The following is a 12,924-nucleotide window of genomic DNA, read 5'->3' as shown; positions in this document are numbered from 1 at the left end:
CTTCTAGCTCATCCATTTTATTCCTCATACTGCGTGCGTTCGTGTAGAAGCACTTCAGGTGCGTCTCCTTACACTCAGCACCTTGTGGATCTGACCGAAGGACCTCACTGGCACACAGCCCCTCTGATTCTAGCGTACCATCCCTTAGGTCTTCACCGGCGTGCCTAGTTTTAGCCCCTTCCCCCTTCGACTCTAGTTTAAAGCCCTATCTATCAGCCCTGCCAACTCCTGACCAAAGATCCTTACCCCTCTCCAAGAGAGGCGCATCCCATCCGGTGCCATCAGGCCCGGTGTAGCATAGACCTTCCCGTGATCAAAGAACCCAAAGTTCTGCCGGTCACACCAGTCTCGAAGCCACGAGTTTATGTGAACAGCACGCCTTTCAGCTTCGATCCCCCCTATCGGAAGGACAGAGGCAAACACCACCTGCGCCCCTGATCCTCTAAGTAGTCGCCCCAAATCCCTAAAGTCTCTTTTGATCGCCTTCGGACTTCTCGTTGCTACTTCATCGCTACCAGCCTGAAAGACCAGTAGCGGGTAGTAGTCAGTGGGCCGTACCAGGCGCCTGACTTTCTTGGCAAAGTCTCTCACCCGAGCCCCAGGGAGGCAACAGACTTCTCTGCGGGTTGGGTCCGGTCGGCATATCGGTCCCTCTGTCCCTTTCAGAAGGGAGCCCCCCATAACAATAGCCCTTCTTTCTTTTTTGAAGGATGATGTGGCAATGCGATGTGTGTCTAATACATCTAATAATCAGTCTAATAATCAGTCTAAGAACAGTCTAATAATTAGCCTGACCATGCTGCCTTGCAGTGGGCTTCCTAATTCCTTGCCTCCTCCCTTTACAGTCCTGCAGTGCACACCTGTGGAGATGGATAAGTTCTTCCAGTGTTGCTGCTGAGACACTAGGACACAACGATGAATAGGGTATTTGTAGGGAAATGTGAGCAGATCTGTTTGAGAGCATATGCTGGTGTGGCTCTAAACTGGTCCAGTGGGGGGTATGCAGACATGCTGGACTGTTCAGCTGCTAAAAACCATTCAAGTCTGGTACAGCCTCTACTGGTAAACCATGAGGAGGATAAAACAATTACATGCTTAAAACAATCATACAGCTACTTGTGTGCAGGACTTGGAGGGGGAACAATAGTAAATGGAGTAATGAGAAGATTGTTTCCATCTATAAAGTTCTGTTGCATGCTGGAAATCATCTTGCTAACCTTCATGCATCTGACTTGCAATTCTCAGTGATAACCTTTAAAATTATTGACACTCTGTAAACATTGAATTATTATTTTTACTTCAATATGCTTCTGTTGCTGGGAGATGTAAGAAATTTAGAAAACGCTGATGTATTCTGACCCACTTAGAACAAGGATACCAGTCAGTGGGTAATTTCCTTTGTACTCCCAGCTGAAGGCTTCTTTTTTACTTTTTCCCTTTTGACTCTTTCAAAAGTGTCATAATGTCTTCTTGATTTTACTCTGAGCAGAAAGCCAAGTTAGGAGGATTTCTTGATAAAAATAAACACAATTATTTTCTCTCTGCATGCATAGGACCACCTTACAGTCAAATTTATCCTTTTTCTCAAATTTCTAGGGAGCCTGACCAAAACCATTTAGGGAGATGTCTGTTCTCAAGCTTTACCAAACTGTCGTTCCTATGAAAGAGTAAAACTATGTAGGACTAAATAATTCATTCTGAAATTTGAGAAGAAATGATGTAAGAGTAGATGCCTGTAGAACAGGGATCCTTGTATGTTCTTGACACAACCATTTTTCTCTGCTGTATTTTAGCTCTATGGTATCCTGGAGCATTGTTTGAGATGATGCTAAGCCAAGAAGGGAAAGAGTTTTTATTTCATAATTAAATACCCTTGCTATCACTGTAAACACATTACCCTGATTCACTGGACACCACAGACCACCTTTTTTCAGCACTGAAGAGTTATTCAAGTCTGCACAGGACCAACTGCATGCTTGGTTCTATCAGCTAAGTAATTAAAAACCCTAGAAATAAAAAGTGAATTGGATTATATCCAAATTTGTTCCTCAGTCATGCCTTAAGTGCATGCTTTTCAGTCCAGACTAAGTTCTACTTGTGAAAATTGTGTAATGATTAAGAGTAGGTCAGAATGTCACTGACCTTTTCTGCTAAATGGTTTGAACAAAGGAAGGGATGTGGGAAATAGCTGTCTTCTCATTTGTACTGTAGCTCAAATGGAATTAAGTATTTCTTTAAATTCTTCTTTAAAGAACAGAAGCATCAAGCCACCTTCTTCTATCTCTGAGTTGTAGTATCACATCCTTATTGGATCTGTGCTGAGAAATCTGTTGATGGAGATATTTGCTGTTGGGCTATTTTAAATGCTTAAACGTGTTTATGCCCATTTTTCTTCAAAGTTTTTTAAGCCTATGGCTTACTTTGAGCATAAACCTCATTACTGGTTTTCTTATAGACATTTGTTAAAGAGTTGCCTGGAATAGGAATGTTTTGTTTTTTTGTTTTTTAATTCAGGTTAACACTCATTTATAAATAACTACTCCACCAGACTATATACATGAACAACAAGCTATATCCATAACATCAACTACTAAAATGCAGAAGTTGATTTTCATATTTTCATTTGGGACATGATCAAAAATGTGTTTCAGAATCTTTTTTAATTCCATTCTACTCCCCTCAAATCAATGGCAATATGTGTGATCACATCATAGAAATATTTAGTTCTGTGCCAGCTGCACTGTTGCTGACTGACTGACGAGCTGCATGCGCTGGTATGTTTGAGTCTTCTAGATCAGGCTAAGCAAGGCTACATATTCAACAATGTATAGACTCCTGAAGTTTTGATTCTTTAAATGGCAAAATAGCCAAGTGTTGCCACAAATAATAGGCGAAACATCAAGGAACAAAAATTGGACAGTTGGTAACATGGGGGAGGACAAAAATACACACTGTTGTAGTATAAATCAAATCTATGACAAAAGGCAGCTGCTGCCACCTACTATTACAGTTTTATCTATTTTACTCTTAACTCCGAGTGATGGGGTGAATGGAGATTGCAGCCCAAATCACAACAAATATAAATTAGGACTGCCCTAGTGGCTTGTCATTTTTCAGTAGTATTGTAGGAGGTTTCACACTCCCTGTGAACACAAAAGCAAGGTAAGGCTCTGTTCATTGGGTCTGCTCTTGGCCCGGCTGACAAGCAGCAGCATTTAGATATTGACTAAGCTGAAGGTTTTCTTGCTTATCTTTAAAGGACAACTTGCACCTGGCTTGGGCATTACAAATAAAAATATAAAACTGAATCTAAAGCAACGTATGATGTAGCTGTGCTGTGTATTTGGTACCAACGGCCAGATAGTAACTTTCTATGGATACTTTCCCCATCTCTCATCATTTAAAAGAAGTGGCATTTAATATGTACATATTGTTATTGATAGCATAGCTCAGAAACTAGATGTACATACTGATCTTGCAAAACTACTATGTAGTTAAGGATATACCTTAAACGAACTTATTTCTTTCATCCCTTATCTTTCACATAGGTTGGTTTTGTGAGTGTGGTGGGTAGGGAGGTTTGAGGGGAGATGTTTATCACATTTGGTGTTAGTGGGAAAAAAACAACATAATAAGTGTAAGTGCACAGTAAGCTAATTAGTATGAAGAAATGAGGTGCATTGTGTTTTGTCGCTATAAAAATTTTCTCTTTAATTTTCCAAAATATTTAAAACTTTAGGGGGCAGAGATAAACCAAGTGCAATCAGGTAAGCAAACAGTGATAGTGTATCAGGTATGGATGGATTCTATGAGAAGCTTTATGTTGACTTGAAGGCTGTGTGAAATGGCTTTAAAGAGGATGTAAATGGAAATGATTGTAGACTATATTCGCTCATTTTCAAACATACAGTGAAAAACAGGCACACAATGTGGTTCTAGAGTGACTAATGGTTTGCACTGTAGAAGTAACAAAGCTTGATAAGAGCTTACCAAATTTCATTTGTATTTTATTCACTGGAGCTACTTGAGATTTACAGATCTGAGAAAATATCTCTGGCAGTGCCCGCACGGAGTTATATAACACAAAGGTACAAAGCATACCTAAGTTATGTGGGTCCCTTAAACTCCCACCACTCTTGTACTCCTACAGGCAGATATCAAGCAGAGCCCAAATGGGGAGGGTTCAAAGTCCTCTCTTTTCCTCTGTCCTTTCCTGAATTTATAATAGCTGCAACAAGGTCAGCTTTTTCTGGTTTCTTTCTTTCCTGCTGCTTCTCCATCCTGGTTAAGTATAACAGGTGCTTGGGTGTTCTCTGACCCCAAATCTATTCTAAAAGCTGAAAAGAGTGCTGAAAGCAAAGAACACTGCTCTTTTTTTCTTTTTTTTTTTTTTTTTTTTTTTGATGAAATTAAATCTGGCTTGAAATCTGGCTGTGTTTCACTAACAGCAGAGTACTTTTCTAGTTAAGCTCTAATGGAAAACAGTGACAAATTCTACTGTGCTATAGTGTGTACAGGGCTGTGCTAGTCCCCCTGATGTCATTGAAATTGCTTATATCAACTGTATACTAGTGTAAGTGAAGGTGGAATTCATCTCTTTTGAGATAATGGCTGAATAAAGGTCACGCAAGAGTTCTAACCAGACCAGCACTGATGCACCTATACGTATTTGGCTGCTCCCCAAAAGATTAATGTTTTTGAGTGACCTGGAAAAATACCAACATTACCTTTTAAATTGTTATCTAAGTAGGTAAGAATGGTTAGAGAACTGGTAGGGGGCTTTCCTAAAAATCCCCAAATGGCTGTTATCTTATGGAATTTCCATTTACTGTTTTAAAGATAATAATTTAAGGGGAAAAAATAGTAGATGAGTTCTTGTGGTCATCTTCAGTCCCTGCCCATCTGCCAAGACAGTCATGGGATCTTAAGTTTCCCACCTATGGCCGCACGTCTTTGTAATAACAATTGCTTGTTCACTCTGTCCACCTAAATATGATGTGCGTTTGACCATACATGCATGCATTCAAGGCTCTGAAGTGCCTGGTTCTGCTTAGCGATGTGATTAGATGTATGCTTAACTCTAAGCATGTGCTTCAGTCCTGGACTGGTGCCCAATTGATTGAAGTCCCATTAACTGCAACAGTATTTAGGAATCACCTGTAAGTTCAGCATGTGTTTTGGTGATCTGATGATGAAGAGTAAACTTAAGAAGATACTTATATACTTTGCTGATGGAAACCTAAATGATGGTATCCTGCAGTAGGTAGATTAGCACAGTTCAGGGAGAAAATGCTGTCTTGTACATAGCAGTGTACAAAATGCCTATTGAAGCAAACCTGTAAGAGAGCACCTCCATTGTTTCTGAAACACTTTGCCCTTGATAAATCTGCCCCTGCAACCTGGCCTGCTTTTTTCTTTCCATTTACCAACATTAGCCTTGCTGCTTGCCCACATGCTTCAATACCAATTGAATACAACGGACACACAGACAGGGAATGCTTTGAAATTAGTGCTGTGGAACTAGCCATGTACATGCCCGTTATGTTCATGCCTAGTGTATGATCTGCACTGATTCTTCTTGTGTTCTTAAACCAAATGTCCTTTTTTTTCAGTGTTCTTTCCTCTAGGAAGAGAATTTGGAACTGTATCCTGAAAAAAATCTTCCCATCTCCTGTTTACAAACCTCTCTGTTCACTATTATATCTATTTTCAGATTGCTGACAGAGTAAGCAGAGGAAGCAGAACACGAGGCTGCTCAGTGTGGAATTTTTCTATTTCTCTTTCAAGTCAGTTAGTGTATCCTTCCTTCCACATCCTACCCACTTCTCTCAAGATCTTTCAACTCAAAGGGCTACCTAAGTTTCTTTGCTTATTTTCATGCTGTCAAATAAAGGCTGAGCTGCCAAAAAAAAATACATTCTTTCAACACTTGAGATTTCCTACCCTTGGGACTTGTGCTGAAAGAGCAAATGGAGGTCCTACAGGGAGTAACTTGGCTGTTTAAAGCTGTTAAAAGCTGAAGCAGATGTATGAGCTTTCCACTATAACCTATCCTCATGAGATGAGAAAATAATTACTTATTCTCAGAACGGACAGGTATATCGGCAATCCATTGATAATAGCTTCATTATTTGTCATTCAATTCGAAGAAAAAAATATTGATTTATCTTTTTTTTCTGATTTTTTTAAAGCAAATATCAATGTGGGAGAAAAAATCCCAAGCAGTGGAATGAAAAACAAAAGACAACTGCTAAAATAAATCCAGATTGCTAAATTTTATCTCCATGCCATATACAGATTGTTCTTCTGTTTGCTGAACTTACAGTAACTCCTCACTAGCTGCATTTGTCACTAAACTCTTATTTTTATTTCTTTCCTTTCACAAATCATGCTGCATCTTGTCAATTTGAAACAATACGAAAGCTACATGAAATACATCTTGTCGATAAGAGACTTTTTTTTGCATGGCCTGGAAAAAAAAAAAAAAAAGGTGGCATTTTAATGCTAGAATCAGAAAAGACTCTTGTTCAGCCCATTTGTTAATGCATCAGTCCAAGTGGCATCAGTATGAATGTAGCAATTCTTACAGTCTTAAAGAATGGACATTCTGAAATATGACTTTATGAAAAAGGGAATAACATGTAATTACTGTCCACCTTTGATTCGGAATCATAAGAGTTCATTTTAGAATTCATATTTTTATTGCCTTGCACAATACTCAAATCTGGGGATTTGGTTTATTGGTTTAATTCTCTAAAGCTGAATGTAACTACCCGTTATATATGTTCACTGGAGCAGTACAGGGCAGTACATAAAAAACAAAGTGATAGGGCAGTGCGTAAGGTGGCTTACTCTTTGAAACAGGCTGGTAAAATATGACTATTTCTGGTAGGAGTTAACTCTGTATGGACCTTTTCAGTGTGAGCATCCATTAAACCTCCAAGTCAGGTATGTGCAATATCTAAGCCAGAGGGTGGGGCACAGGTCAGGTCAGATGCTTGAGGCTGGTCCTCTGCCAAGGACAAATTTTATGCTGACTGCACAATACTCTGGAAAGATGTTACCCTGCATTTGTTTCATAGATATGCTGCACTGTATATGTAGTTGCAGCTGCTAATGTGTATATTGGAGATACTGTGATCCAGTAAGAATGCAAATATATGGCCTATATTGCACGTTGCTATTTGGATGGGTGTTGAAAGAAAGGGGTGAGGTAGGCATCCGTGCAGCCTCCCTGAGCCAGTGGTAAGGGGCACCACTGTCTTCCCAGTGCCTGCATAGAAATCATTCCATGGGGTTCTTGCCCATGACTGGAGTGGAAAGGTTGGCCTTCATTGCTGACTCCAAAATATGCATCAAAAGCCTACCAGCAATCTGCTCTGAGAGAACTAATTCAAGGAATAGAGCACATGTGTTATTCCCTAAAGTATTTTTATTTTCTTTCAGAATGAGCTTGTACTCAGCTTCTTCTTGAATTGGACCAAAAAAACCTTCACAGAAACATCATCATCTGTGACCTTAGGTATGTCAACTACCAATCTTCTTTATTCTTAGGCGAATAAAGTGTTTAATGTGGATTTTTTTTTTTTGATCAATAGATAACCAACAAATGCTTCCTGAATTCTCAAGGTCTCTAGAAATGTTTTAGTAATGTGACCTGTAGCTTGTTTTCACTTTGGCATGTGCTCCTCAGCCTTGCTTTACTTCTTTTTGAATAAACATACCTATATGCAAAGTAAAAGTTTATTTAGACACACTATGGCATGTTTCTTTTTTACAAAACAATTTTCAGAGAAGAATCTAGAGGAAAGGGTATGAGTCATAACAAAGAACAATGTATACTTGGGCAAGAAAAGAACATTAGGGATGACTTTAGTCATTTTTACAATGAGTGGAGCAGGTAAATAACAGAACATTATGTTAATACCTAGGCATACATTATTAATGGTAGTGGTAATTCACTTCTTAACTAAATGACATTCCACTTTGTTCCCTTAGCCTATGTAAATGCTTAACCATTATCCTCTTCTGTGCAGCACTTAATTTAATCTAATCTCTGACATTACAGAATTAAGGGCCAAAACATAAACCATATAATGTAAACCATAGATGTTTCTTATTTTCCACTGCACTATTTCTACACTGAAAATAAACTTCAATAGTCTATTTTTAGGCAAAATAAAATCTCATAAAGAAGCTTGCAGCTGCACCCTGCACCAAAACAATTCATCTGGTTGTTTTTTGCTCCAAGTGACAGAATGTTTCCAAGATGACCAGTTCTCACACTCCATTCTGAAATGTGGAATAGCTCAGCATATTTAGTTTGCATGTCCATTATGTTAATTTCTTCTCTCTGCAGACAGGGGCTTTATTATCTCTTTTGCTGTGACCATTTTAAAAAAATTCATCAGAACAAAATAAATCCTATTCTGTCTTCTCAGCCTTTGGAAGAACTCCCCCGATGTAGTTTATTTGATTAGGGATGCCATTATCATATTAAATCCATTATGAATATTGGAAATTACTAATGGTTGCTCTAACTTGTACAAAAGAATGAGAGGATAATGCAGAAATGGCCTAGGTGTTTTAAATATTCAAAACTGAATCTTACCATAGAGAATCCAGCCTGGAGTACAAATGTGATATGTATCTGGGTCCATGGGCTACTGCTCTCTATAGACTCTAACCGATGTTGCAGACATGAGAGTGAGCTGAGGCATGAGGGAGTTTAAGTCTGAGGTCTTTAGAGGGATTTTGACATTTCAATTAGGTTTAGGTGCCTAGTTATTACAGAGAATCCATGTGTAAATATCTTGTGCAAAGCATGAACTGAACTGTACCAAAGTTGCAAAATAAATTAGTCCTACAGTGGTGTCCTAAACCAATATAATCTGAAGGGTGAGTCCTTAAGTTTGTTGTCAATTACTTCAAAATCAGAGAACAGGATGAAAAAAAAGGTAAGAATGTGTTTAGTGGGTATTTGATGAAAGCTACGTGACAGAAAACCCAATCTGCTGGTTCACTGTGAACTCAGTGGCCCCATTACGTAAAGATCACAACCTGGTCAGGAGAGATTAATGTAGTGTAGTTACAGAGGGTATCATTTTCCTGCTCAGAAACTCTGCCTTTTAAAGTCTGGACTCATTCATTGTAGGCCCAGGACAAAAACACTGTTTAACAGAAATATATATATATATGTATGTGTGTGTCTGTATGTATTTATGTATGTATATTAAAATCTCCCTTTAGCCTAGAAATTGGTTGCTGACATTTGTTAATAGAATAGCAGTAGATCCAAGGTCCACACCAGGACACAATGAGTTTAGACACTGTAAAAACAGAGATCAAGAATTATGGACTGAGTTGCTTTGAGTATGCCACCACTTCTGGTTGGTGACGAAAGAGGTTGAACCTGGTCCACAGCTGATTGCAGCTGTCAGCCTACCAACCACGTACATACTAATTACTCACTTGAAAAATTTTCATACATTACTCTAAGCTTCACCCCTTGTTGCTGGAGTTAGATCTCTGCCATACCACAGGTGCCTAGCTCACTTAGATCTATATTGCATGACATTCACCGCCCTATTGCGATCTGTCCTGTGAGTAAAGGAAGACACAAGTCCAGCTAAGGCAGGCTAGTGATCATGCCAAGCTGCCAGGTAGCATACAAAGAGTTTCTGGGGAGGGCACCGTCTGTTGGTCCTGGAGGCTCCTCTTTGCTGAGGGTGCCCTGAAACACTTGACTTGAAAGAAAGCCCTATAGAAATGCCATATTTGGACTGGGGTGGGAAATTCATTGTGCCTGCAGGAGAAAGGCAATTACCATGAAAACAATACATCCTTCACCCACAGATTTTATTGATTTATGAACATATAAACACCTTAATTTTTGCCTGTTTTGAAGAATAATGCAGGATTAATATGGGCTGCAGCTTTCCATGAACCTGCTGGTTTCTCTCTCATCCTTTACACAAGCAAATCATCTGTCTTTTAGTTAGGATCAATAAAAAATAAAGCCAATGCCCAGCAGAAGCAGGTTATGAATTTTGATCAAGATAGCATCCTTCTCTTACACAGCTTTAATTCACAAATGTTGTAGGTAATTACACTTACTAAAGTAAAATAAAAATTAAAATTTATGAAATTGTACTGTGCTCCTAGCAATGAAGAGATTAAAAATCAGTGCTAAATTTACTTTGACATGAATACTGATTCAATATTCCCAGTGGGATGGATTCTGAATTACACTGAATATTGTCAGCATTTCATTACACCAAGCACACTACAAGGGAGTGAGAGAGGATATTAGGAATGATTTCACAGACAGGCTTTTATAAAGACTCTTAAAAAATAAAAAGAAGAAAGAAAATCTATCAAAAAATTTTTATATCAATCTCTATATATATTTTTTTTCCTCTGGAGTTTTTATCTCATGAAAATATGATTAATTGAGCCTGTTTTGGTAAAGTTATGAAAGCAAGAAATCTTTGGTATTGGTTATAACAGTTCACAACCCAGGTCCTGTTCTGGTAAGTTTGATAAGTGTTGCATGCACTTCAGTGTGCTTTTGTCTATTTAGAGCAGTAGAGGAAACATCTCTGTGTCTTTCTGAAGCAAGATCCAAGCATTCCAAAAAGCAATATGTACAATACGCCACTCCATGAAGAATCCCATTCTTCATGAATGCTCCCTCTGGAGAGTAGGCTATTTTGCTCATGTTATATAGCATTCTCATCTGCTGCAGTTGTTCATTCTTGACGTAAAGCAACTGCCATAAATTGTGTTCCTATTTCACTTGGGTTTAGGATGTTTGCTGGCCATAAGCACCTCTTGTTGGTTTACAGGGTGAGAGCAGGGTGAGAATCAGTGAATATATCTGTGTTCCTCAGGGGCTGGTATTGGAACTGGTTCTGTTTAACATCTTTGTTAGTGATGTGGACAGTGTGATTAAGTGCACCCTCAGCAAGTTTGCTGATGCCACCAAGCTGTGTAGTGTGGTTGACATGCTGGAGGGAAGAGATGCCGTCCAAGGGACCTTGACAGGCTTGAGAGGTGGGCCTGTGTGAAACGCATGAAGTTCAACAAGGCCAAGTGCAAAGTTCAGCATCTGGGCCAGAGTAATCCCAAGGACAAATACTGGCTGGGCAGAGAGCAACCTGAGAAGGACCTGGGTGTGTTGGTTGATGAGAAGCTCAACATGATGTGGCACTGTGTGTTTACAGCCCAGAAAGCCAACTGTATCCTGGGCTGCATCAAAAGCAATGTGGCCAACAGGGCAAGGGAGGGGATTCTCCCCCTCTGCTGTGCTCTCATGAGACCCCACCTGGAGCCCCGTGTTCAGCTCTGAGGCTTCCAGCACTAGAAGGACAGGGACCTATTAGAACGAGTCTAGAGGAGGGCCACGAAGATGATCAAAGGTCTGGGAACATCTCCTTATGATGACAGCCTTAAGGAGTTGGGGATGTTCATCTTGGAGAGGAAGAGGCTCCAGGAAGACCTTACAACAATCATCTGATACCTAAAGTGGGCCTACAAGAAAGATGTAGAGGGACTCTTTGTAAGATAGTGATAGGACAAGCAGTAATGGTTTTAAACTAACAAAGGGTAGATTTAAATTAGATATTAGGAAGACATTCTTCACTCAGAGGGTGGTGAGGCACTGGAGCAGGCTGCCCAGAGAAGCTGTGGATGCCCCATTCCTGGAGGTGTTCAAGACCAGGTTGGATGGGGCTTTGAGCAACCTGATCTGGTGGGAAGTGTCACTGCCCATGGCAGGGGGGCTGGAATTAAACCACCTTTAAGGTCCCTTACAATCCAAACCGTTCTGTGATTCTGTGATCCACTGTCAGTTATGCTGGAGGCTCAAAAACCCAAACTGTAACTAGAGCAAGCAACTGTTTGGCTAGGCATGTTCAGCTCTGGTCCTGGGAAATTGAACAGGTTCCAGTACCATTTGCTTGGTCAGAACAGGTTAACACCAAGAAGGTATAAGACATATTCAAGGGTACAGAAGACAGAATAATATTAACTCCCTGATGGTAGTGCTATGACATTTTGTTAATTAGTGTTTGCATATTGCTTTGCAGTCTACATGTGAAATTCGGTGTAATAAATTATAGTTTCCCTATTGATTTCATCAGTTTTCTGTGTAGCATCTTCTCCACTGTTTATATTTCTCATGCATTGTGCAAATTATAATGCAGAGCTTATTTTAAAATGCTGCTAAAGCAAACACTGCACAAAATACAGAATTTAGAGCAGGTAGTTCTCCAACAGGCTAGAAAAACCATTTAGATAATAAAAGAACTATATAATTGATTGCTCTGAAGATCATTCCACCTTCAATAGAAATTAATTTGAAAACTGATTTCTTTATTTTTGTCATTTAAAAAGAAGAATAGACCCACTTTTTTCCAGTGTTCATGCTTCTTGATGAAAAAGATTATAAACTGGCACAATGTTTGAGTTTCTCTGTAGTGGAAATTGGCAGCTGACATTCACTCCCGAGTGCCGGGGCATGCAGACACGAGTCGTTTATAAAAATGTTACAAATGCCATTCTGTCTGTTGGCACTCCAACTCCAGGGTCCTCATTTGATATTTGACAGGTTTTGCATTGACACCAGTGAGTGAAGTATCGGCCCCTGGGAGGGAAATCTTGCTTCATGGAAATCAGTGAAGCTTTATCCTATATCTACAACAGACTGGCATTTGGTGCTTGCATATAATGAAGTGCAAGTAGAGCATGACAGTTCCTAAAAATGCAGGGTTTGAGCTCAAGTCCACCTGCCCAAGCTGGATAGACTGAAAGTAATTATTATATGTGTATTTTATTATTATTTGAAGCTGAAATCACCTAGACTTCAAAAAGACTATGATTTAGCGCAGAATGTAGGAGAACCTAAAATATAACATCTAAGTC

At 39.4% G+C, this 12,924-nt stretch overlaps 1 protein-coding gene across 1 annotated transcript in view; it reads left to right on the top strand.

Moving 5' to 3' along the window:
- PIK3C2G (phosphatidylinositol-4-phosphate 3-kinase catalytic subunit type 2 gamma) overlaps nt 1-12,924 on the top strand; it is a 211,214-nt gene that overhangs the window by 172,444 nt on the left and 25,846 nt on the right. The window contains exon 30 of the mRNA XM_082751635.1: nt 7,447-7,522. Within this exon, the coding sequence (XP_082607761.1) occupies nt 7,447-7,522 (76 nt within the window). The remainder of the gene's footprint in view (nt 1-7,446; nt 7,523-12,924) is intronic.

The sequence above is a fragment of the Aythya marila genome (assembly GCF_965140915.1).
Source record: "Aythya marila genome assembly, chromosome: 1".
Classification (NCBI taxonomy): Eukaryota; Metazoa; Chordata; class Aves; order Anseriformes; family Anatidae; genus Aythya; species Aythya marila.
Note: the sequence above shows the minus strand (reverse complement) of the source record. Positions and strands in the feature narration are given on the sequence as shown.